Source organism: Sceloporus undulatus, chromosome 5 (genome assembly GCF_019175285.1).
Source record: "Sceloporus undulatus isolate JIND9_A2432 ecotype Alabama chromosome 5, SceUnd_v1.1, whole genome shotgun sequence".
Classification (NCBI taxonomy): domain Eukaryota; kingdom Metazoa; phylum Chordata; class Lepidosauria; order Squamata; family Phrynosomatidae; genus Sceloporus; species Sceloporus undulatus.
In genome coordinates, this window is record NC_056526.1 from 22230998 (window position 1) to 22258152 (window position 27155).

The 27155-nt window shown below is 39.0% G+C and overlaps 1 protein-coding gene across 2 annotated transcripts in view; it reads right to left on the reverse strand.

Moving 5' to 3' along the window:
* Window positions 1-9150: 9150 nt before the first annotated feature.
* The window catches only part of DHX58 (DExH-box helicase 58), a 21614-nt gene continuing 3609 nt past the window's right edge, over window positions 9151-27155 (reverse strand). The window contains exons 2-13 of one of the 2 annotated variants that reach the window (XM_042466762.1): window positions 26154-26351; window positions 25852-26053; window positions 24575-24765; window positions 23240-23356; window positions 22956-23082; window positions 19274-19465; window positions 18434-18690; window positions 16785-16934; window positions 16481-16642; window positions 15284-15474; window positions 13940-14036; window positions 9151-11132 (exon numbers count right to left, since the gene is read on the reverse strand). In XM_042466762.1, the coding sequence (XP_042322696.1) occupies window positions 10938-11132; window positions 13940-14036; window positions 15284-15474; window positions 16481-16642; window positions 16785-16934; window positions 18434-18690; window positions 19274-19465; window positions 22956-23082; window positions 23240-23356; window positions 24575-24765; window positions 25852-26053; window positions 26154-26321 (2049 nt within the window). In that variant the 5' untranslated portion in view covers window positions 26322-26351 and the 3' untranslated portion in view covers window positions 9151-10937. The remainder of the gene's footprint in view (window positions 11133-13939; window positions 14037-15283; window positions 15475-16480; window positions 16643-16784; window positions 16935-18433; window positions 18691-19273; window positions 19466-22955; window positions 23083-23239; window positions 23357-24574; window positions 24766-25851; window positions 26054-26153; window positions 26352-27155) is intronic. The other variant, XM_042466763.1, reaches the window with a different exon arrangement.

Consider the following 27155-nt stretch of genomic DNA (forward strand, 5'->3'; position numbering starts at 1 on the left):
TTCTACATTTTCTTTTTTATTAAATGAATGTCTTGATCAAAAAGTTACCAATATTACTGTACTACTCTTATTTCCAAGAAAATTGCTTTGATATGAATGCTGTTAGGAAATAAATGGTGGCTTTCATAATGATGTCAGTCCTGGTATATCTTGGTTGCTTTCTAGTATTCATAGCTGTGTGCTTAAAAGATATACCTCCTCATTGCCAAAATAGAAGTGTAGTGGAATGTAAAGACAATTTGGCTTCTTGTTATCTAAATTCTAGCACTGTTTACATTAACTTGTATATAGATTCTATCATTTAAAAATAAAACAGTTCCCAGAGTGTCTAAAATTTCAAACTAGCTATTTAAAAGGAACTCATTCCTTTCCACTTTAAAATAAACTAAACAATAAGTACAATATATAATATTTGCAGGGTATGGTATTATAGGGGAAATATGTTATATTTATTTCTAATTTTTGACTCCAATATGTTAGGATCCTTCTAGCCTATTGTAAAATAAAGCATGCTTTTCCTGAAAATTTGAGCAGGGGATTCTAAATTAAAAGCAACTACAATGACTTGTTTATATCTTATGGTATCCATATTTTTATACAGTAATACAAATCTTTAAAAAGTAGCAGTAGATCAAATGGCATGTAATGGGTATGTAAGTTCTAGCTGTGTTTTGATTTAAAAAACATAATTTCTCTTCTAAGTCCTGTGCCTGTTACCTTTGGAAGATGGTACTACCTTTTTTAAAATTACAAGTGCTTCACTACTTAACAGCCTGGTCTTAAATGATCATTTCTGATCATATACTTTGCCTTTATAGTTGGTCACTAACACCCAGACCTTAATCTTCTTGTTCTGTTCTGTTTATCCACCCTGAGACTCATGATTGAGAGAAAGACACAATGTAAATTAATAATAATAATAATAATAATAATTGCTGTTATTCAAACATCACCCCAAACCACAGTTAAGGAAGAATAGGTATATTTTATGTGTCTAGATGCATGGACCATTGTTTGTAACTGGCCATCAAAAAATCTCCAGTGAAACCATGCTGAGTGCATAGTCTGATGTCATCTTTTAAACTGGCAGATTTTATATGTTTAAAACTATTCCTCTAGGAATAGTTTAAATTCCTCTGGGAATAGGGAAAGTAAAATGCTGATCAGAAAAATGATGAGAACCAAACAAACTTTTTAAAAACAAAGTTTCCCTGATTTGGAAGCTTCAAACTGGTTTGAGTTCCAGATTTTGGTTAGCACAAAACATGATTTGGTGTGATACCTGAACTAAGTCTTTGTAACCCTCATAAATCTCAATACTGCTGTATTGACTGTAGCATGTGATACAGAAACATTAAAATGGGTGGCAAATCTGGCACTTAACTTTCAACAATTGCATGCACTATCTGCATGTATGTGAACACTAATTTTGAGGTTATCATTTCTTGCCAAAACCTGAGTGCTTGGATCTTACTTTAGTATTCAAAGGGATCTTTCGAGAAGTATAAGTTAATGCTGTACTCCTTTACCCAGGAGCAAGCCCCATTGAATACAATGGCACTTATATCTGAGTACTCGTATGTACTCATTTGGTCTGCCAATAATGTTTTGTAATATTGAATCAATAATTGATAAAACCATAATAACAGCTCTACATTTGGGGGTGGTAACAGTATATGTGATAACTTAAACTCAAGGAAATAGTCTGATACTGTAATTGGAAAGTAAAATATCTAATATCTAACTGGAAAAAAAAATAACTGAAGTATCCTTTCCTGCATAATCACCATTCAGAAATATGAAATGAGAAAATGATTATTAAAATTTTATTTGAAGATGTGTCCATACAGTCAGCATCCCGTTTTAAAGACCAGTAATGCTTATTGTATGCTTTGGGTTTAGTCTTGCTCTCACTTTTGCTCAGAGCTCTCTTTCCAAATTACCACTAATATTTTTGCATATTCACCCAATGCCTTCCAAGATAAGTTTTGTTCATCAGCAATGTGATAAAGAGGGAAACAGGTTAACATCCACATTTATTCTATCATTCATTAAATGAATGCAAGTACTGTCATACAAGAGAGCCAGCATGGTGTAGGGTTTTGAGCATTGGACTGAGACTCTGGAGAGCAGGATTTAAATCCCCGCTTGGCGACAGAAACCCATATTTCCATATATATATATATATATATTTTACATATGGTAAAAATTCTTAACAATACAAAAAGTCGAAAGTAGAAATTACTTTTCAGCCCGTGTGATTTCTGAGCTTTTTTGAATACCATCCAAAGCCTTATGTTCAGAGGATCTTCCCAGTTATATCTGAGGGAAAATTCTTTCTTGTCTATACAAATGTGGCAGATCACTTTCCTAAGTGAATAGCAAACTCCTGCATACAAAAGCAGTACTACCTCTGTGCTGAATTAAGTAGGCATCTGCCTTCACTTTAGTGAAGGAAGCAGTTTTGAATGGACATTTCCTTTTTCTGCTTAGGGCTTTTCCCTTCCTTCTGACTGGATTTTCAATGATTATTTTACTTTCTGAGGGCAGGGGTTTCTACTATGTAACAAATTTAGCCATATATAAAATGTCTCTTAGAACTTCTGATGAAACCAGTTGTGTTAATTGCTGACAACCAAGAGTGTATTCTCATATAATGCTTTTCCTTGAAGCATCAGCCATCCTACTAAACTATTGCAATTATGTGAGGATGCAACACAATGGTCACATGTGGGATCCTGCAAGAAATCTAGCATTCACACAACAGTTGAAATACTTCTTTTGTAGGGATATTAAATATGTAAATCTTCTAACTCGTTGTATGTTTCTGATGTTGCCTTCAGTGCAGAGTTTCTCGTTGACTGTTAACATCTCAGCTAATGTTTTATGTTTATAGTTTTAACCTGTATTTTCTTCTCTGTGATTAAATTAGCTATTACACTTCTCCTGTAAGGAGACCTGGAGGTTAGAAGTTTTCAGACGTAAAATATACAGGTTGAGTCTCCCTTATCCAAAATTTGAAATCCAAAGTACTCCAAAAACCAAAACCTTTTTCATGGGTGGCTAAGATAGTGGCACCTTTGTTTTCTGATGGTTCACGGTACACAAACTTTGTTTCATGCACAGAATTATTTAAAATATTGTATAAAATAACCTTCAGGTATAAAGTATTTATGAAACATAAAGTGTATATGAAACATAAATCAACCTCCAAGATATCTTATTACTTATGTACATGAAAATCCAAAATCTAAAACATTTCTAGTCCCAAGCATTTCATATAAGGGAGACTCAGCCTGTACAGACCTTCCTTCCTTCTTTGAGAGAAAAGAACTGTTTCTGTGTTGTGTTATTGTAACATGTTCCTGCTTATGCCATGGATCTCAGTTATGTTATATAGTTCTCGGTACGATATGGTATATTTTTTATCCCTGTGAGAGTATAATTCACGCTGACAGGGGTAGAGAGTTGGGGAAGAGGGAAACGGACAAGCACAACGAGTATTGTCAGAATCCATTTTGCCACTCCTGCATCTCAGGTGTGGAAATGGAGTGGGGAACCTGTGATTTTTTAAAAGGCATCTCACTAAGCACTTAATATTTAGGAGGAGCATTTCTTTTGATGCAAGCAATTAAAAGCACACAAGCATAGAGGCAAGCCTCATGTAAATTGATGAGATAGTAAGGTTGGAGTCCTTAGACTCTTATGTAAAGCACAGCTGATCGTTACTTGCAGTGAGGATGGGTTAAAGATGTTATAATCTGTTTCCTTACCCTGTCCTGACTCTTAAATATTTTAAGTCACTTTAAAAAAAACACAACCCACAGTACTTGGAGGTTGATGGGTAAAAACAGTACTTTAATTGATCCTTCCCCACAGAAGTCCTGCATATTATGAGCAGAACCAGATCATTTGCTGTCAGCACTCCTAAGCCTTTACCTTATTTGAAGGAAGACTTTAGGACTTCATTGGGAAATACAGGGTTTTGTATTTTAAAACTGGACTTTTTGACTGAGGAAGTTATTCTTCTTCTGACCGACAATGTGTTTTACTGGTTCAGCACTGGAGTTAGCACACAAGAAAATAATGCAAGAATTATATCTGCAGAACAAATTTCCTTAATGCTGAGGAGAGGCAGGTTTTTTTCTGAATTGATGCCTTGTGCCCTTGTTCTTTTTGCCCAGTATTTTTTTTTAACTTAAGGTTAGATGTTCCTGCTTTAAAATACAAGACATTGATTAATAGAAAAACAGTTTTTGATACAGCTATGAATTCTGTTGTTGTTTTTAAGCCATTATGACTTAAAAACATGTGAGCATATACTTCATGGGCTTGTCATTTTGAATGGATCTAAAGGTTTGGAAACCTTCATAAAAATGTAAGTAGAATGCCTAAGTTTATCATTTGATATTAAGGTGGTTGTTTAGTTTTTGTGAAGTGAATTTAGATATTTAAACAATCTGAGTTTGTACTGTTTTTTGTGAAATTCCCTCAAGATCAGTTTTCTGTAATGTTTTGCAGTTTTGATATTGCTGGCATTTCAGCTGAACATTTGTTGTAAATATGTTTAAGTAGTGGAGATGAAATGATAACTCAGTGTCAACCATGATTAGCAACTGGAGCCACTCTGAGGAATACATACTCCCTTATAGCCCCACTTCTCACCACTTAATTGTTGTCAAACCTTTTGTTGGCACTAACATAACTGCAGATAATAGAGATTGAATCAACTCAGGAATAAAAAGCTATTTCACAATGCATTTTCTGATGCCGAGTGAAAAAAACACAACATCTTGATAAGGATTAACTGCAGCTAAAGATGGTTTCATATAAAAATAAACTGCTCCACAGAGGAAAAGGGGGGGAAAGTGATAGGGTGCAAATTTGCATCCTTGAGGCTGTCCCAAAGTTTGCAAAGTATGATTAGCCATAAGTTGCTGCTTTTGCACTGATGAACTGACAGTGTTTCAACTACTTGAACCTAATAACCACTTGAGTCTTAAAATACACTGTGCCAACACATCACTCTCTTCATTCTGTCTTAAAACAATATACCATGACAACAAAACACCATGTTTACTCTGGTGTTCAGGGCCTACCACACATTACTGTTGGTGTGCAAAGTCAAGCTAGTTCTAGCGAACCAAGGCACTGAACCAACCCCTTTGAACAGCCAAATTGCTAATATTAAAACTGCAAACATAATGCAGTGTGCATCTTTGCAGGGTGTATCAAATGTAAAAATTAATCTGAATATTATCCATAAATGTTTGCATCATCATTTCAGCTTGTTAGTAAGCAAAATAGCATGTGACCTTGCATACAGTATAAAATATTTGTTAGTTTCTTTGTTTAATTATTTAAATGTTCAAGTTTCTTGCGTTTCAGATACAAGTTGGTTTCTAAATATATTTGTTATTTCATAGCTGAAATTGGCTTACTTGCTTTAACCTTTTTCTTGTGCCGAACCGAATCTACAGCTGGCTGTCAGATTAAATTGACATAATTTTGCAGGAAAATATTAGGCATCATCTTTCCAAAGTTTAGTAAATTAGAGTCTCATTGCTTTTGGTGGGAGAAATAACTTTATGCCAGGACAAATGGGGGAATCAATGAGTGAAATGCACAAGTAATTTGATTAAGCGCAGGGATATGAAATATAATTATCTAACAAAGTGTAATACTTTTTCTGTTTGATTCCATTATTGCTGCACATGAATAGCTTGAATGATGAAAGATGTCTGTAGTACAGTGCCATTTTAATAGTTTTCAGTGTGGTTGAGTTTTTATCCCTGAAGTATATCTTTATCCTTAAAATGTAGTTCTGATTTCAGTGGCTTTCACTGCATTGAGTGTTTTCCTGATTAGAGCTTTTCTGTGTTTGGGATGCAAAGCAATTATGTGTGGAGTCTTGTTTTTAGGGCTAAAACAAGATTCATCATGCTAATGTTAACACTAGCAGATGTCCCATTGCAATTAATTTTTCTTACCTGTAAATGGCTTTCTTCCTGCAGAGGAAAAAAGAGAATGCTTTGTTCCATTGTACATTGCCAAAGACAATGTATGAGTATGAGTATGCGCACTCATAAACAGGTCTGTATGTACAAATGCCTTTGAAAAGAGGAGTCACAGTTTGCATACTTCTTGTCAGATATATCACACTGAATTGAACTGCAGGGAAGCTAGTCCTGCTGATTTAGTTAGTGAATGCAATTTTGCTTAAATAATACAAGTGACAAATGGCTCTCTGGGCAGATTTAAAGTGAACATCCTGCTTGAAGCATCAGGTGTGCATGTGGTTAGATGACACTAAAAGTGAGTAGAGGAATTGCTAAGAGGGATTGTGAAGTGAAAGAAAAGCTCATTTAAAAAACCAACAACAAACATCTTAACTGTCCTATTGGTAGTATATGCACAAAAAGATACATATATAACTATCCTGGCCGCTGAATTCAGCATGCAAAGGAATTTCAGATATTTACACAGCACACACTGACCTTTAATTCAAACCCTATCAAGTTTATAAATGGTTTTATTTGTGAGCTGCCTTGGGTCCCTTTCTGGGAGAAAGGCAGCAACAAAAGGGAAACAAACAAACAAACAAACAAACAAAATCATTATTGTCAAAGAAAGCATCATCACCTGATATGATTTAAAATACAAACTCAATGCACCTTCAGGACACGGTATTCTTGCTATTTTTTCAAATGGAATTAAAGAACCTTTGACCCTTCAAATGCTTTGGACTCCCAGAAACCCCATAAAGATTTATGGGAGTTGTGATCAAAAGCATTTGGGACTAAAAGTTTCCTACTCCTACTTTTGAAAAAAAAACCTGTTATTTTTAGGACATGTTGTGGTGCAGTAGAAGTACAATTAAGATTTGCATGTAACTGCATCTACCCCACAATATATAAAGTAGCAGCATGCATTGTGTATGGTGTACAAACGCATGTCAGTTAGCTAGAACTAATCATAGCTTCTTAGGGTATACTTCCACGGAGTATGTATTTTAGCCACCTCTCACATTTATATGATGGGCATAAATACGTTTCTAAATATTTATTGTGTATTTGCCAGTGCCATCTTTAAATTCTTTTATATTTGAAGTGTGAAGTCGGTGGAGCCTTAATTTTTTTTAAAAAAATCTGATACACATATAGGTTGAGATGGGTTGTAGGGAAATAGTATTCACTCTGGAATACACTACTCAAAAGCTACTTTTTCATGTTCCTTCCTAAGATGTGCCCTGATTTTTGCTTATTAATAAAAAGTAGTCCTTTGTGGAGTCAAATTAAGGGTCCTTATTCCACTTCCAGTGACACTAAGGTATGACATGGGTGTTAGTATTGGTAAAATTGATTCACTAATTTGTAATCCCTGAAATTAGCAAGAGCCTATTATGTATACTCATTAAAGGGAAACATTCAAATGCCAGTTTTGTAACTTGTTTGTAGTGTTTGCTTTATTTGTGTTTATTCCTTTTCCTTACTTTTTTTTAGTGAGTCTAGATTTGATTTCCCTCCTTAATAAATCTTTGTGTTATATAATTATGGTGAGTTGGATTCATATTGAATTGGGCTTTACATTGGTCATGACAAAGAAATCCCATTCATTTCACTGGGTATAGTCTGGATTCGGCCCATTTATAACAAGCATGACCTGCAATGCTAAACAAATATGTGTAGAAGAAGCAGGATTTCAGAAATGTATCTGCAGTTTGTTCTCACTGACTAACACGAGGAGAACCCATGGAAGTGACTTTCTTGCCTTCGTTCATGTAAGCAACCTTGGCAAAATTAAATAGGAAAAAGATCATCAGTAGTTGGCACAGGTCATGAATGTAAGGGTGTCTTTCCCCCAATGGATTATGCCATCCCAGTTTAAAAGGAATTATAAAGAGAAGAAATATGTTGGATTTCATCTCTTGTTTTCTTTGTCTTCTTGTTTTGTTGTTTTGGTAGAGCAATGTGGTAAGGCAAATTAAAAATTCTCATAGTACAAAATAATTCCTATAATGAGAATTCTGGCATCCAGTTTATAGCAAACAAAAAGGTATCCAAATTTTTAATCAATCTATGAACAGTACAATATTTTATACACAAAAGTAAATTGCAGTCCATTTGAAATGAAATTAGCAAGTATCGATTGTGTATATACAGTAAAGGGAAACCTGCAAGTCCCATTGTTGTGGCTCTTTTGCAGTGTGTGCCTGAGTGGTTGTTCCTCCCCCTCCTTTTTCAAAGTGAAGAGTGTTTTTTCTGAGTACATTGTTGAAGTAGACTATTTATTTTTATATAATCTTTTTGATCAAGTTATGTAATGCTGATCCTTTTCTGTGTGGAATTAAACATTGCAGATGTATAAAATATTTGTGGTTAAACAAATGAAAAAAGATGGGTTCCCTCAGCAGAATTATTACTTGTTGACCATAAGAGAATTTTATTGTTCCCCCTTCTGAAGTAAATGCACCATGCCCATATGTAAAACATAGAAAAGTTTAGTGTGGTTTTGTGTGTGTGTGTGTGTGTGTGTGTGGGTTTTTCGGGCTATGTGACCATGTCCTAGAAGAGTTTCTTCCTGACCTTTTGCCAGCATCTGTGGCTGGCATCTTCAGAGAATGCTAAGGCATTCTACAGGCAAGCATTCGCTGGAGATGCCAGCTACAGATGCTGGCAAAACGTCAGGAAGAAACTCTTCTAGAACATGGCCACATAGCCCGAAAAACCCACAAAAAACTATGGATGCTGGCCATGAAAGCCTTCAACTTCACATAGAGAAGTTTGCCTGGTCACCTTTCTACTCTCAAGAAGTTGGGACAGTGAGAGATTATAAGCAGGGCATAGGAGTAAATCACCAAAAACACTTCAATAGATTTTATTACAAATGCACAGTAGCATTTACAGTACCGCCTACTGAAAAGAGGCAACATGGTGTATTGTGGATCAGCGGAAGCAAGAAAAGACCTACTTAATAGTGTCGGAACAACACAGTGTTTTACTGTTCCAAAGGCAGTTGAATAGGCAGGGGATGGGTGGTTTGAGCTGCAAAAATAATGTTTTGAAAGGTGTACTCTCTCTTTTTGGCTTTACTAGAGATACGACTGCAAAATATTTTAAAAAGGAAAGGCAACATTCAAGAATGTGAAAGTGGTTAATTTTTCCATTTATTGTTATGTATATGAATGTAAAATACCTGCAGATACTTGTATATATTTCTGTAACATATGTATATTTGGTTGATAAAGACGAAAGCTGGATTACTGTAAAATTATGCACTTTAATTCTTGTTGAAAACTTAAAGAATTTGTATCCTGTAAAATAAAAGCATCATTAAAACAACAAATATTCTTTGTGACTTTGGTGCTCTTGTTCATTTCTATTTCTATTCAGAGTAGGTTTAAAATAAAGATTGACCACACTGGTAATGGCAAAGAATTAAGAAGAAACTACAGCTGATGCTTTGATGTAGAAGGGATATTTAGAGAATAATTAAGTGAAGAAAATGCTATATTTCAGCATAGTATAAGTTACTAGAAGCCTTTTATTTAAACAAGTATCCCGTCAATTTCAAATTTGGTGCTGAGGAGAGTTCCAGAGATCAGGGGCATCACTAGGGGAATGCAGGAAAGGCAAGGTGCACCAGGTGACATCCTAAGGGGGGTTACACCACTAACCCCTAAATATCTACCTTTGGGCAGACACAGGCTACGGCATCTGCCATATCCCATCAAAATGCTAAAGAAATGGTATGAGTGGGGTCAGACTCAGTGGGAGGAGAAGGGAGTCGTCCCTAAGGTTCTTTTAAAAATTTAATGTACAAAAAAAATCTTGTTAAATTTTCTTTAAAAACATTGCATCTTACCAAATTTTCACTTTAACCACATGAAACTCGGTATGTGTAAACACATTTAGGTATGCATAAAATATTGTAAGTTAAAGGTATACCTTTAATTCTGCTAGTTGTTTATGTCACAGCTATTACCATTACATTCAGTGACATGCGGGAATTACGACTTATGAGTAACATTGGTACAAAAACCATTACTAAGGATTCTGCATGTTGTGGTATGGGAGGAGGTCAATGGGGGACTATACCATGAGTTACCACACCAGGTGATGCCAACCCTAGTGAATCCACTGCCAGATATACTGTGGAATGCCAAAAAGATAAATAAATGAATCCAAGCGTAAATCAAGCCTGAAGACTCCCTAAACTGAGTACTTTGGAAGTACCATGGGATGACATACATAACTCATTAGAAAATATTATAATGCTGGGTGAAGTTGGAAGGCAGTAGGAAAAGAAGACTACATTATAGATGGTTAGACTCAGTCATGAAAGCATGACCTGAGTTTGCAATACCATAGCAAGACTGTTAAAACAGGGTATCAACAACAAAACTTAAGAGATAAACTAGACTCAAGCAATCCTTTCCCTGATACATTATTTTTATGTGAAGCAAATAATTTTGTAAGAAAGAGCATTAAGTCACATGTTCCTACCACCTGTTGTCTGAAACAATACAACCAAACAGGCTCATCATTTAATTGTAAATTAGGCCAGAAAGATTAATAGCTAAAGGAAAGACTCAACTGAGATTCCTATATTCTCAGCTAGCAGCCAGCTGCTGTAACTAACACCGATTTTCCCTGGAGATGTTTCATTTATGTTACTGCTTAGGGGTGTTGCTTGTATAATTTTCATCTCCAAAGTGTTTATTAGTATTATTACATTATTTAAAGTTTCTAGCAAAGACAATACTGGGTCTGTAAACAAATCCAGTTTGCCCAACGGCAGATTGCAACCAAGCGATTGAGAGGGATTTCTCAAACCATGAATTGTAACGAGGATATGCCTACTCAAGTCATGGAGTGGCATGTAAGGTGGGTGCAGATTATGGATTTGTTGAGGAACAAAGTTATCCCAACGATTTACTAGTTCTCAGAGTCTTGGGTATCCAGCAAGTTGTTGTTTCTGAAAAATTCAGTATAATCAAACTCCTTAATATCAAAGGTAACTTTGCTCCACTGCTTGAAGATCCTTCGGCCATCTGGTGTTTCCACCACAAAGTTTTTAATGGAAAGCATAGGCAGCGTGCTTTGCTGGTAGATCATTTCCATTCCCCAAGCCTGTATAAACAGAAGCAGGACAGTGAAATTACTTACCAGGCTTAGCCAGGTTTCACCAGAATACAACACCCACTAGTTATGCCAGTAATAGATCCAAAAAGTCTTTGGTAGATTGTAGCCTAGGCATTTTAAAGCTATTTTATCACTGTTCCAAACTCTTAAACCATTTCCTTTTTCATGTGGACATGCCTGCTGCATTAGATTCAAGGGATAATTTTTTGTTCAACATATTAAATAGAGAGTATGATTTTATTTGGACAGCCAAAACAAACAAATAAATGTTCCTAAATCTGATCAAGCCAGAAATCTCCCTGGAAGCCAATATGACAAAACTGTCATACTTCGGACACTTCATGAGAAGACATGACAATAATGCTAGGAAAGGTGGAGGAAAACAGAAAGAGATGAAGGCCACATGCTAGATGGATGGACTCTTATTAGGGAGGTCATGGGTATGGGTTTGCAGGAACTAAGCAGAGCAGTGGAGGGCAAAGGGTCTTGTAGATGTCTCATCCACAGGGCCGCCATGGGTCGGGATTGACTTGAGGGCAGTTAACAACAACAAATGATTCTGTTATTATTCAGCAATAACTTGGCTGTGTAGGACCAGTGTGGTACCTTAATTCATTGACCTCAAATAGTCACAATTATATGTAACTTTGCTAGATACTGCCCTAGGCATGTACAGCTATAATGATAGTTAATATAAAGGCCAGTGACTAAATGAATGCTACTCAAAGTAGTATTCCCTGGACCAATGCCACTCCCTGTCAGGTTTCTAGGAAAATAAATAAACACAAAATTGGACACAAATTTAGTGCTGGTCCCTGGTATACTGGGGAAAAATAGTTGCTGGTCCCTCACATCAGATAGCCTGAGAAACACTCTTTGAAAACACAAGGCCCCTACCCAAATGCTTTCAATAACAGCCACAGTGAAAGTGTTGCTGATCTGTTATGGGAATTCTCCTTTCTCTCCTGATGCCAGAGACTACCAGGCAGAATTGAATTAAGGACAGTGTTCTTGCTGCACTTGGATTAATGAATTAACAAAAATAGTATTTAGAGTAGAAGCCCATTTGTTCCTTGCAAGGAAGCAGAGTTAAGGCTAGTCCACTAAACCATTAGGACTGATCGAGGCCCATATGCCATGCCCACTGAGTATGTGCCTGTTGTGTGTCTTCAAATCATTTCTGGTTTATGGCGACCCTAAGGTGAACCTATCACTGGATTTTCTTGGCAAGTTTCTTCGGTGTGTGTGTGCCATTGCCATCCTCTGAAGATGAGAGCGTGTGACACTCAAACCACTGCACCGCATTGGCCATGCTCTATTTACTTCAGCCACATTACTACAAGTTCCCAATGCCCTCCAGGACCTCAAAATAGAAACAGGCAACTTACAGTGTTTGGTTTAAATTCAAAACCTGTCTGCAAAGGGTCAGTTCAGGGTTCATGGAAGAGTGAGCCACATGAGATAAAAGAAGGAGCATTGAAAGAGAAAGGGAAATGATTGAAGGAGTGTGAGGAGGGGCAGCCTCACCCAGTTTTGGTTTTGGCCTTGCCTACCACCAGGACATGGCCATCAACAAATTACCCCTAACCTAAGTGAATGCATGAGTGATTCATGGAATTAACTACAGACCATTTCAAATTGTTACAAATTTACCTTTAAAAAACCCAAAGAGACAGCTTATATTAAAATAACAGAGGACCAGACTAAAACTATACGAATTCGGCACACTCCCCTCTTTGACCATTGGCCCAGCTGGCTGGGACCTCTGGGAACTGAAGTTTAAAATAGCTGGATGACCAAACTTTGTGAACAGTTGTTTTAGATGGCTAGTTATATAATCCCATAAAAGTGGCAGTTTAAGGTCCAGCAATCAGGCTTTGGAAGCAAAGGAATCTAAATGTTTCCACTTGTAGACCAAAAATCTGTAGTGTACTAAACTGCCCAAGATTCTTAAGTCTCTGGTTTTTAAAAATGGAGGAGGAGGTGTAGTTCCAATGATCATGCAAATGCAGTCAGCCCTCCATATCTGCAGGTTTAACTTTTATGGATTTGATTATTCATATGTTTCATTCAAAAATGTTGTCCAACTCAATTTTTAATAGGAGCGAGCTTCACAAGAATGAGAGAGATTGACTGTATGGCAAGGCTTGTTAAATTCCTATTAAAATGATGTAGGGCAGCAGTTGAGGCGGTATCAAATCCTGCCAGTTGCCAACTTCAGCCTTGCAAAGGAAACCTATCTAACTCAAAGGCATCCAAGGTGACTTGAATCCACATATCGTACTTTTTTCCATGTTAAATATGACTTGGGGTGCCTAGAGATATTCATGGTTTTTCAACTTCTGTGGGGGTACTGTGTCTCTAACCCAAACAAATGTAGAGGGCAAATTGTAATTTCTCCTTTTGCTCTCCAATTCATTTTCACAATTTCACAACACAACAACATGTTGTGTTTCAGGTAATATTGCTGGGGTTTTTTTTAAGTATTCTGTCTCCAAAAGGAATAAATACAGTGGTACCCCGGGTTACGAATTTAATTCGTTCCGCCGCCGCTTTCGTAACCCGAAAATCTTCGCAAGCCGAAAAGCCCATAGGCGCTAATAGCGAAAGCCGCGATTTCGTGCGAAAAAGCGCCGAAAAGCACCAAATTTTTTTTCGTAACCCGAAATAACCTTCGTAACCCGGAACAGTTTTTTTCAATGGATTTTTTTCGTAACCCGGAAATTTCGTAAGGTGGCGCATTCGTATCCCGGGGTACCACTGTAATGTACTTTTCTAACAATGGTAGCACTCACCTGCCCACATGCATTGCAGCTGATGGAGCTGCCAGGTTTCCAGTCCTTGAACTGACGAGGAACTAGAACATGGTTAGGTGATTTTTTATAGTAGAACCTGCATTGGAGACACAAGAGAGTGAGTGCTGAGTTGCTAGGCCTTTCTGACTGAGCCAGAAAAAAGTTCTTTTTATCTTATATGTCTTGAGTGCCCAGTAGAAATACTGAGCCCTGATCATCTGAGACTAGATATGTGAAGGCCCAGAAAAAAATGGGAAAATTTGAAGGGGAAAAAAATTCCTAGTGCTTTTCTTTCTGGAAAATTTGGGAGAAAATAGATTATAGAATACAAGGGTTTTTTTTAGAAGGAGGAATAACATGTTTCAGACAAAGTGTTCACATATTTACTGCCCCAGTCCAAAAATAATAATAAAATAAAATTCAATCTGTAATTATAATTAATCTGCAAAAACTGTACTTTCAGTATACCAAACATGATAATTTTATGTCAAAGAAAATTACATATAATTAATTTTATGTTCCTACAGTAAAAACATGATGTTCAATCTGCAAAGGGGGAGTTAATTGTGCATTATTTAATCCCCCCCAACATTAAAAAAAATTATGTGGAAAAAAACGAAATTTTTTTGTGTTTTTGTTTTTTGGCTTCAGCATTTCTGGAAATTTTACGTCTCTATCTGAGGCACATCTCTGTATACAAAGGTAGTGAGGTGCCTTTCTTTCTAATCTGTACACAACCCAGAAGCAGAAAGGCATAGGTGGGAAACTGGCCCTCCAAGTATTGTTGAACTGCAGTGCTTCCATAATCCCTCACTGCTGATGATGCTGGCCAAGGCTGATGGGTGTTACATTTCAGCAACTTCTGGGGAGCCACCTACCAAGATCTCAGATGAAACTGACAGAGCACCCTTTTACTTTCCATTATTACTGTATATACTCATGTACAAGTCTAAAAATTTTAGTCAAAAAATTGACCTAATAAACCTGACTCGTCTTGTCCATGGGTCAATGTAAGTACTGTACTTTAACTCTTATTTAAAAAGGAACCATCCCCGGGTGAAAGGCAAGAGTATAATCTGTCCTGGAAGCACTGACCCCTTGTCCACTGGAATTTTGTAAGTTCTTTGGAATTGTTTTCTTTTCTTCACCCTTTAGATCCTTTGATACACACCCCTAGCCTATGTTTTTTCCTTGACTTATCCAGGGGTCATATCAAAATCCATAATTTTGGCCCCAAAACATGCCCTCAGCTTATACATGAGGTTGACTTATAGTCGAGTAAATATCCAAGAAGAATGGAGATCCAACCACTATGATGATTCTGATGATTTCACCTTCCCATACCTGAAGTTAGGGTTGATGTTTACGTGATGCATTTTCTCAATTTTGCACAGGTCGCTACCATAGCAAACAGCTACATTGCAGTTGATGCAGTAGAGGCGCACATGGTCTGGATTATGGAGCTGGCGTAGCTGTTCACGTCCAGCATCCCGCACTTTATGGATAACAACAGTTTCATGCTGAAGCTTTGCAATCTGTGGACAAGAAGAAAGTATCTTAATATCTTACAAATATTAAGAGACAGTGGATCCGGCATGTGTCACATCTGCACAGCAAGTCACTCTTTTCAGATTTAGCCATACATTTCACATAGACTCTTTGTTCTGAGCCAACATGTTCCAGTGAGTACAATTTATGTTTTACATCCACTTTAATCACACTGCTCTCAATTATCTGTACAGAGTTGTTTTCAGCCACTAAACCTCATTCTACGGTATAAAAACAAGAGGCTTATATCATAGGGCTCTGCATATGAAGATTATTTTCAATAATATTTATCTGAAATACTGTAATTAAATGATCAGCAATAAATTAGCAACTTAAAATCAAGTAAACCAGGCAGGTAATACCAGGTTACTGGATTGTATCACAACAGTCCCTCATTTAAAAACAAAGAAAATAAAAACACCACTTCCTGCTCAAGGAAAAGTAGTACTTCAACAAAAAGGCTCTTAATGTAAACTACTCCGTATTGTTTAATATACAGGGAATTTATTTTCCATGGGAGGAAAATTCAAATACTGTATGAAATCTCCCACCTACTCTCTGAAACAATTATGCTTAGCATGATCTGTACCATATGAATCCCGTGCACATGTAGTTTCGTACATTTAAAACGTCTTGTTCATCATATCGCTCAAAAAAATGGTCATCAAATTGTTGTGTGTTTTCATGTTGTTTCCGACTTATGTTGACCCTAAGATGAACCTGTCACTGGGTTTTCTTGGCAAGATTTGTTGAGAGAGGGGTTTGCCCTTGGTTTTTCTGAGTCTGAGAGTGTATGACTTGCCCAGTGGGTTTCCATGGCTGATCTCCCAAATTGTCGCCTAATGCTCAAACCATTACAGCATGCTGGCTGTCATGGCTAGCAAATACTCCTTCACTGACAGACTTTACACCATTACTTTTGGAGTTTCCCACTGATGTAGCAAACTTCTGTGTTGCAGGTAAGGTTGTGTGCTTGTCATAAGGTCCTGTTACCTTCAGGCGATATTCACGCTCAGGCATCTGCTGCACTCGTTCAATAGCTTTCTCCATAAGAACCTCTAGGGTCTCATTGAGTTTCTCCCGGGCCACTTCTTTGCTGTTGGCCTTGGCCAAAACAGAACAGATGCTGTTTGGGGCACGGGCACGGCCCCTGGCCTAAAGAAATGAAAGAGGAAACTTGTAGATTGATCCAGCCCAGCTAGTCCTTAGCCTGTCCCCAGGCACAGACACACAGTTCTTCTTCACAACAGCCATATTGTCTTTAACAAGACTCCTTAGAGGTGGACTTCTGACTGACCTGCATCATGGCAATTTCATTTGTCATCAGCCCATAGCGGACCACAATATTACACTCGGGGATGTCCAGACCCTCTTCAGCCACACTGGTTGACAACAGCAGATTGAGTGCTCCCTTGCGGAAATTGTGGATGACATTTTGCTGCTCTAGCTGAAAGGCACAGGGACAGAAATGTCAAGTATCTTCATACTAGGGATGGTAATTCTCAATTTTCCGATCCTGATGGGTGTCAAGAAAAAAAATCTATTTTTCTTCCTGCACTGGTGAGAGGCACAGGAATCTCTCCTTGCAAGATGGCAGGCTCAGTTTTGTCTTTTGCAGTTGACATGTTTTCCTAAAATTTCCCTCCTTTCTCCCTACCAATTCCCAAAGTTGTGCAGAAATCATCAACAATGAAAAGACATTCTAGCTGTCAAATCAGCTGGGGGTGGAAGGGAAGTTGCCACAAAGTTTTTAAAATTTTAATTTAATTAATGTTTACATTCAAAGCTTTAATGTACATTTAAAGTTGGCAGAAAGCTGCCAGTTTTAGTCAGAGTTTCTGTGAAAAATGAGGCTGGGGGTTGGGGGGAGTTGTGTAGGGAAATTGTGTGTGTATGGGAGTTAATAATATAATAATAATAATAGGTTTTATTTATATACCGCCCAATCACTGGGAATCCGAGCGGTTTACAATAGAGGGGATAACAGACAGTTCCCTGCCCACAGGCTTACAATCTAAAAGACACGACACAAAAGGAGAAGGGAATGGTGAGGGGGGGAGGGAATCAGGTCCAGCAATTCTTCTCTCCCTCTGAGGCCTGGACCAAGGCAGATGGACCGGAGGGAGGGCTCTTCTTCTTCAGGCTAGCCCCTGATGGAACTGGGCCAGCCTTCTCTCTCCCTCAGAGGCCGAAAGATGACAGTTAGGGAGGGAGGAGCCTCTTTCTTCAGGCTAGCCCCTGATGGTACTGGGCCAGCCTTCTCTCTCCCTCAGAGGCCGAACGAGAGAGTTGTGGATGTTTCGGAGTTAAACAACATCCAGAAGGCAACATGATTCCCACCCCAGCACTACATGGTAATGGCTGGCTGCTCCGGCCCAAAATGTCCTCCCTTTCTCCACTGGACCCATGGAGAAAGACAGATGAACTAGCATTTCACTGGTAGACACATCTATTAGCTACAAAGTTATGATGACTTTTAAAGATGATCCTGTTACTGATGAAAGATGCAAGAGCTCTGTTTTTATATTATATTTTTCTTCTCCTAGAAGAAAACTTGGTGACTGCACCAAATTAATGGAATTCATCAAAGCTTGTAGCAATTTTTGTGGAGAGAGCTGTTAATCCGCCTCAGTAAAAAAAGGGAAAGGAAGAGAAAGAGATGCTGCGGCACATTTATGATTAGCTTGTTCATTTTAGTGCAAGTTTTATTTTAGTGCAAGTTTTCATCCACTTCTTCAGATACATTCATGGAAGCATGTACTGAAATAAACTGGTTAGTCTTAAAGATTCCATAGGATTTCCCTCCTTAAATCAACTTTTTAATCATCTAAACTTGAGTTGGTATTGCAAAGTTCACATTAATAGTCTTCCTACGTCTTGCTTTCCTCCCTCCACCCGCACAAAACTGGGATTCAAACTCAGATCTTTCCCCTTTATTAGCCTTACCTGTGTCATGTGTTTTGTCTGGTTGCTATATCCAGCCCCAGTCAAAACAGCAGCCTTGATCCCAAGTTCACATAAAGCTTGGTTATCCTTTACCCACTGGTGAAGGGAATGAGCACTCTGGCGTGTCCGAGTGAAAATGATTCCTCGTGACTCCTTCAGTTCTTGGAATTGCTCCTGGAGGACTTGCTGCAGCTTCTCAAGGTTGGGATTTTCATTTCTTCTGTCTTCAGCTAAGGCCAAAAGCTCTGCTCTGTTCCCTGCAAGTCAAATGCAAATACACGCTCTAGCAGGGCAGAAGCCGATAGACAATCTCTCTTGACCCTAATGAATGTGAACAGTGTTTCTTGAATCCATTCCCACATTACAGACCAGTCGAGATATCACAAAGGAGATCCTTCACTGCATTTTCCTGACTTTTGCCTTCAACCGGCATGCAGCAGCAGGTATAAGTGACATGGGGACCGTTAGTTTCTTTGTAATGCTGCGGAAGGGAAGGACATTTGAACCTTTTGTCTATGTTGTTGTGTGTCTTCAACTTGTTCCCAACTTATGGGGTCCCTAACATGGGGGTTTCTTGACAATATTTGTTCAGAGGAGGTTTGCCTTAACCAGAAGCTTAGTGAGTGTGACTTGCTCAACATCACCCAGTGGATTTCATGGCTGAATGGGGAATTGAAAAATACACAAAGTGTCTATATTATTTATTCCCCTTCCAACGCAGAAGTAGAAGATTTTGCTCAGGAAAAGGAGTAAACAATCATTATACCATTGCTGCAAACCAATTGGATGTCCTTACCTCATCATTGCAACCCTGGCACCGTTCCCATAATTAATACTTACTGCCAAAGATGCCAACCAGGTAGCGCTCAGCTGGGTGCTGTAGTACTTTCACAGCATTTTCCATTTCATAAAACTCATCCAAAGTGTTGAAGGCATCAATCATGCGAACAGTGTCATTGATTAACAGGGCATCATTATATTTACGGAGGTGCAAGGCACACACACGGGTCTTTTGGCAAAATTCTTTTGCTCCTAGAAGTGGGAAGATGGCAAGACATCACAACTGTCATTTACATTATCCATTTGTGGATTCCATCAGTCATTAAACGATTCCATTTCATGTATTAACAGTTCATTTGTTATACAACTATACGCAATTTACACAGTTCTCTGGAAGGCCACCTGAAGACAAGGTTGCCAAACTCAAATCTCAGTAGCATTCATATAGCTTTAAGTTTCCCTTCCTTGCTTGCTGCATTACATACATGAAGTCATAATCATTTACAGCAAGTTGGGAAGGAGCAAGTTGAGGACCAGGACTGGAGAAGCCATGGCTGACTTCATCTTCATTAGGAAATATGTGAAAGCTTTCCAGATTTGTATCAGGAATTCTGCTTGGAAATGCTATTTGGTTGCTAAATTGTTGGCCTTAAGTCCTTCCACACAGGAAATCACAGGTTTTCCAGGTGAATACTATGAGCAGAGAGTAAGGAATGACTGACCAGTTCTTCAGATCCATCCATGAAGTGGCACAATTTATTACACTTTTCTTTCTCATTCTCTTTTGCCTTTAGCAGCAATCTCAGAGGACTGGATTTGGAACAAGGATTCCCTACAATGCTGAACTCTGACAGGATTTCTGATATAACTCCCAGAATGTTTTCTTTCTAATGTGAAGTCGAAGGCTTTCATGGCCGGCATGGATAATTTTTTGTGGTTTTTTCGGGCTATGTGGCCATGTTCTAAAAGGGTTTCTTCTTTCTCTTGAAGAGGACCACAACATCATTTGACCTTATTTATTGATTTATTATTATTATTATTATTATTATTATTATTATTATTATTATTAACCTTTATTTATGAAGCGCTGTAAATTTACACAGCGCTGTACATGCAGACTTTTTAGTTAGACGGTTCCCTGCCCTCGGGCTTACAATCTAAAAAGACATGACACAGAAGGAGAAAGGAGTGGTGGAGGGAAAGGGTAAGAGGTCCAGCAGTTCCTCTCTACCTCTGAGGCCTGGACCAAGGCAGATGCACTGGAGGGAGGGCTTGGCTTCATAATGGATGGTTAATCATTTTCCAGGGAAAATATACTCTCAAGTAGGATAATGCATATACAGTACATAGCAATACAGGAAATGGTTTGATAAACAGGCACCAAAAGAACATCAAATAGTAAGCGACAATTATGCAATGCCTGGGAAGGCTTCTCTGAACAGGATGGTTTTCAACTCCGTTTTGAAGCTGGTTAAAGAAGTGATGGCTCTTGCTTGTGGGGGAAGAAGGTTCCAGGAGTGAGGGGCAGCAAGTGAAAAGGAGCGAAGCCGGGATGGGGCAGAGGAAATCCTGGGCTGAGACAGCAGACCTTGACTACCAGAACGGAGGGCCCTGGTGGGAAGGTGAGGAGAAAGAAGGTCTGATAAGTAAGGAGGGGCCAGTCCATGGAGGGCTTTGAATGTCAACAGAAGGAGCTTATACTGAATGAGGAAAGGGAGGGGGAGCCAGTGAAGGGATGCCAACACAGGAGAGTTGTGGTCAGAGCGGTGGGTGGAAGTGATAATGCGTGTAGCTGAACAGAGATTAAAGGACAGAGGTGAGAAAGAGGAAGCCCAGCCAGGAGGACGTTACAGTAATTTGCAGGAGCTATATGAAGTTGCAACAAGTCATTTTTGACCTTTGAATCATTTGTTCATAAAAAGGCAATACAGGGGTACCCCGGGTTACGAAATTAATTCGTTCCGCCGCCGCTTTCGTAACCCGAAAATCTTCGTAAGGCGAAAAAGCCATAGGCGCTAATGGGGAAAAGCCGCGATTTCGTGCGAAATAGCGCCGAAAAGCACCAAAAAATTTTTCGTAACCCCAAATAACCTTCGTAACCCGGAACAGTTTTTTTTAATGGATTTTTTTTCGTAACCCGGAAATTTCGTAAGGCGGCGCATTCGTATTCCGGGGTACCACTGTATAAGACCATGAGAAGAATTACAGAGTAAGAAGAGACCTCAAGGGCCACACAATCCAACCACCTGCCATGCAGGAAGACACAGTCAAAGCATTCCCAACAGATGGCCATCCAGCCTCTGTTTAAAATCTTCCAAAAGAGACTTCACCATACTCAGAGGCAGTGTGCTCCACTGTTGAACAGCTTTTACCATTGAGAAGTTTTTCCTAATCTTTAGATGCAATCTCTTTTACAGCAGCCTTGCTGGATCAGACCAAATGCTTATTTAGTCTAACTTGATACTCTTCCAGTGGACTATCACTGCCTGTTGGAAGCCTACCAGCCAGACATGGATGCTGTATAATGTAGGGGCTATACAGATGGGCGGCTAGGCAACTTCTTTCAGAAGTGCCATAGGCGCGCTCATGCGCCATGACACCCCTTCCAGCCAGCGCTGTTTGGGTGCTCTGATGCCTGTGCGTCATCATGGTATGCCCCATATGGGCAGGCATGCGCAAAGATGATGCACAGGTGGTAAAAGTAGGACTGAGCTCAGCCCTATCTAGCCCTACTCTTGGTCCCAGGCTGGCACAAAGTGTTTAGGGCCTTAATGATCCTTATGAAACAGAAGATGTAAAAAGAATTGCGAGAGGAATTTTTAAAGCAGCACTTAATGGGAAGAGTGACAGCCTTCCATCTGCACTATGAATATTCTGCAATTAGTTCTCTCTTAAAATAATAAACATTTATGAGAAAATCAGGTGGCAAAAAGCACGAGAGAGAGAGAGAGAGAAAGAATGAGAATGAGTCTGTGATTCCCTTTTCCCTTCAGATTTTTATCGTGTAGTTTTGTTTCATTGTACTAATAAATCAATTGGATCCTTATTAATTATTACCAATGCTTGATGGAAGTAGTAATGTAATAGGTTCCCCTCTCCTTTTCCTTAAAATTTATTACTTAGTATGTATTCAGTATTTTTATTGTTTGTTTTATATAGTTTGTTAATTTATTTAATAAACTTGTTACCAATTACTAAAGGAAACAATAGTCTTAAATTGCATCTCTGTTCTGTAGTCTGCATTATTTTTCAGATTATATTTTGGGATACTGTACATGGGATTCAGAATTCAGTAGTGATTCAGCCAAACCTACTTGCTCTGCTATGCAAAACAACTGGCTGGTACATCTGGGCTAGTGTCCCTACAGTGGACTGTTTTACATCAGGGATGAGAAAAATATAACCCTTCAGATGTTGTTGGGCTGCACTTCCCAGCAGCCCTTGCTAAGAATAGAGTCCAACAATATTTGGCCACACAGATTCTACCTCTGATTTACCTGAAGCTCATAAACTGCCTTGTTCTATTGCAATCATGATTATTTTCACAATACGGTGTAGAAACTTGTAATTTTAAGCAGAAAAGGTTTTGTGTCTAAAAGATAATTTCCAAATGTTATAGCTGATTTAAGTAACAATAGTTCCAGTTGCAAGGTTGAAGTGGGGGGGGGGGGGGGGGGGAAGAAACCAATAAACCTGCCACTGGGAATATGTTTTCCCCATCCATCTTCCACGACACACTTACCTTCTTTCTCGATCTCCACAATCTGTTGCTCAAAGATTTGGGAACCAAAATTTGTGGTCAGGTTTGGCACCTCCAGATAAGTATAGATCTCAGTCATTATCTTCTTGAGCTTTTGTCCAAAGGGATCCTGAAGATGACAGATTGGGGAAATGCTCCTATTAGGATAAGTAAAGGAGTCACAGGGATAGTACTTAATTTGATTAGATTTCCTGCAACATCTTGTCATGGTTTCTTGCTCCACTGATTTTCCATACAGTCAACATTCATTTCTATGAGGACCTTACCCTTAACCTTGGATCAGACAGATCGTACTGCTTCTTGGGTTGCGGGATGCGGGTATCAAGGTAAAATTTATGTTTATCAGATGACATAATTTTTTCAGTGTCCAGGTTTGCACAGATCTGTAAAACATGATGTCAATTAGTCAAGCATTTCAGGCACAGACCAAACCCATTATCAGATCACCAACAGAAACTCCCTCCAGGGAGTGTAGTCAGGTGGCAGAAGGTGGAGAAGGAAAGACAAATACCCCATGTCACTTGCAGATATGCCTGGTATTTGCAAGAACTTTTCTCCCTGATATTTTGAAGTCTAGGTATAGTGAGCATTATCCTGTTCCCTGTAGTTGAAACACTGCAGTCTAGAAGCAATTTTACCATATTATAGGACACTGGAAACTGTCTTATGCCAGCTATGGAGATTTTCAGACCTGGAAAAAAAAGCCGGGAGTAAAAGGCATACTCCTAGCAAAGTTGTGCAATTACGCTGAAGATTTTCAGACACATTGCTCTTATCCAGGACTTCTCCCATGAAGATATAGGAATGCTGCAGCAACAAACTGGAGTCCCTGGAATGGTTTGTTGCTGGAGCATTCCTGGTTCTTCTCGGGATAAGTCCTGGATAAGCTTGACATTGTCTGAAAATCTTCAGCATGATCCCACAATTATCCCAGGAGTATGTCTTTTTCTTCCCTGATTTTCCCCCATCTGATAATCTCCTCTATCTTCCGCTCTGGCCCAGTAGAGCTACTCTGACTGATAATGGCTTTCTGGAGTCTAAGGCAGCGATCCTTCCCATCACTTGTTAAACTGGATATAGCATTATGCCTGCAGTTTTCGGAATGCAAACTGCATGCAGTACCACTAAGCTATTTTCTCGCTACACCTTTCACTGCCTCTGTAAAATAAGCCTGCATTTGAAGTCCACAACAATTTCTACCAAGAAATGAAGAAATTTCATGGGTGTCCCCTTTCCAGCACCCATGAAGGATCACCCTCCTTCAAAAATGCTATGTGTGGATGCATTTTTTTTTTTCAAAATCAGAAATGACCAGACATTTTCTTTCAAAATTTTTGGGTGGGGAGAGATCAGAAAAGCATCTTCCCCTGCACTAAGGCAGAGGAGTGCATCTTGTTTTTAAGAATTGCTGCTCCTGGAAGCTTTCTGGGGTAGTAGTTCTCACGTCTGAAAATAAAAAAAATAGCCAGAAGGACCACAAAAATGGTTGGGAAAACATGGTCCAACTCTCCTCTAGAACATCATGCAAAAAATTCACAGGAGGGAGACAATGATGTTAGTATCGCCAATATGTAAGCCCAAATTTCTTCTGCTAGGCTCACCTGTAAGATGTGGTCCTGAGCTCCCACTAAAGAGTTAGCACCTCCTGTGCCCAGAGAGGCTGTGAGTCCCAGGATCTGTGGTAAATTCTGCTGGCCTTTCAACTTGCGTTCCAAATAGTCTTTCATAATCTGGTTGTAGGTGGTTTCTTTGTGAGTGTGATGGCACTCATCAATCACCAGTAAAGAGAAATCTGCATAGATAGTGGGAAACAACGCCCAATTCTGCATTTGTTGTTACTGCTGTTGTAATTGCTTAACAGGTTAACAATGAGCCTTTCATGGGAAAGACTAACAGAGTGGCTTATGAAGACAAATCTCTAACAAAATACAGCTATAAAATTAAAACAGACAACATGCTAAATAATTGGCGGTGGCAACTAAACACTAAAATAGAATGCAGTAGACTGATTTCAATACAAATCCAAATGAAATAGATTAAAAGGCCCCTTAAAAACTGCCAGTAGTCTGTCTATCTAGCTCAGTACTGTCTGCTTCAAATCTATTACCATTATTAATCTTTTTTTAAAAATAATACTGTAGATACTGTCGACTTGCATGATCTCTTGCTCTTCCTATAGCTGAGCAACCTTATTTTTCTTTTGATTATCCTTCTGGTCTAGAAGACCAGGATTCAAATAACCACTTAGCCATGGAAGCCAACCGGCTGATCTTGGGCAAGTCATATTCTCTTAGCCTTTAGGAAGTCATTGGCAAAACTTCTATGAATTGCTGTTGCTAATAAGATCCCTATGACAGGGTAACAATAATACAGAGTTGGCCTGAAGGCACATAACAACAAATGTCCAGCGTCCCCAGCCAGCATGGTTATACTGGTCAGGGAATCCTGGAAACTGTAGTCCAAAAATATATATTGTCCAAGCTCTGAGTTCTGCCACTGAAATATGGTTCTTTCCATTGATTGCAAAAAGCATCAGTACACAGAACAAGGCAGTATTGTTCTGGAGAGCAGGGAGGGAGGTTGTACATTTAATATTATGTTTATGGCCTTTTCAGAATAACTTGGTCGGGCACCATGGGAAACAGGATGCTGGATTAGATGGAAGGTTGGCTCTCCTTTTCTGTATGTTTGCTTTTCTCTTTTAGTATATGTGTGTCAGACAGAGATTTGAAGGCAGCTCCTATTGGTTCTGGTACGGTAAGAACATCTTTGATTACTTCAGGTATCAAATCACTACTTTCCTAAACCCAAACTTTCCCAGTGTGCTGATTTGACAGCATCTGAATCATGGCACCATGAGCTCACTTTAGATAATCACCTGTCAGCTCCACATGCATCTCCTCATCTTGACTGTTCATGGCATTTTGTAGAATCTTTGCCGTGCAGATGATCAAGTCATTGTTTTTCACTATGTCTGAGAAGATCATTTTCTGGACACTTTCACCACTGATGGCTTTAACATTAAAACGATTCTGCAGGAAGCTGAACTCATTCTTTAGGTGCTGATCCACTAGTGGGACCTGGCACAGAAAGGATGCAGAACTGAAATACGTCCCATCACCAAGAACAGGTTTACCTTCAGTCATTCTCCCACCACCCCACCATCGCCTGGTGCCTTACCGTGTTGACTAACACAGCCACCTTGCTCTTTCCATGGCTTTCCAAGTGCCTTTTACAAACATAGGCAGCTGCCCGGGTTTTTCCTGCGCCTGTTGGCAGCCAGATGATGATATTCTTGCCCTCCAAGGCAGGTTCAATTACTTCCCACTGATAATCACGTAATTCCATGTGGCTGCTGGTATGAAATACTGCCAAAGACTGATAAAAGAAGAGCAAGAACCCCATCAATTTAGCATAATTCATTCTTTCATATTTTGCTGGCAAAGCTCTTGGGGCTTGTAAACTCTGGGTTCATCTACATTGTAGAAATACTGTACTGCATTCTGACACCACTTTAACTGCCATGGCTCCATAGCAATAGCAAATGCATTTCTATACCGCTTATCAGTGCACTTAAGCACTCCTTAAGCGGTTTACAATGTGGAAGCTAAGTGCCCCCAACAAGCTAATTTTAGCAACCTTGGAAGGGTGCCAGGCTGAGTTGATCCTGAGCCCCTGGCTGGTATTGAACTCACAACCTTGTGGCTTGAGAGTGAGTGGCTGCAGGACAGGCATTTATCCACTGCGCCACCAGGGCTTAAACCATAAGTATGCAGGTTTTGGAAAGCAGATAGAAAGAGGTTCAGACTGAAGCTTGAAGGCTACAGTAGTGGCAACTGTAGCAAAAAGGCTAGGTTTTGGGGTGCTATTATAATTAAAGCCAACCCCAATCCATAAAGGTTTTGTTGGAAACCAAAAGCTTGATTGCCCCACAATGGAAGCTGAGAAGGATTCCAAAGTAGGAAGCTTGTTTTGATACTCAGGAGCTGAGAAGGGGTTGATTTTGATCGATGGCACTTGTCCTTTTAATTAAATTGTATGCATGTCCTTTTAAATTGATATGTATTTTAACTGATGTGGTGCATCTGTTAATTGTTGTTGTTTCCCATGGATCAAAGCAGGGAACAACAATAATTAACAGACAGGTGAGTAAGATAATACAATTTAAAAGGACAAGATGTA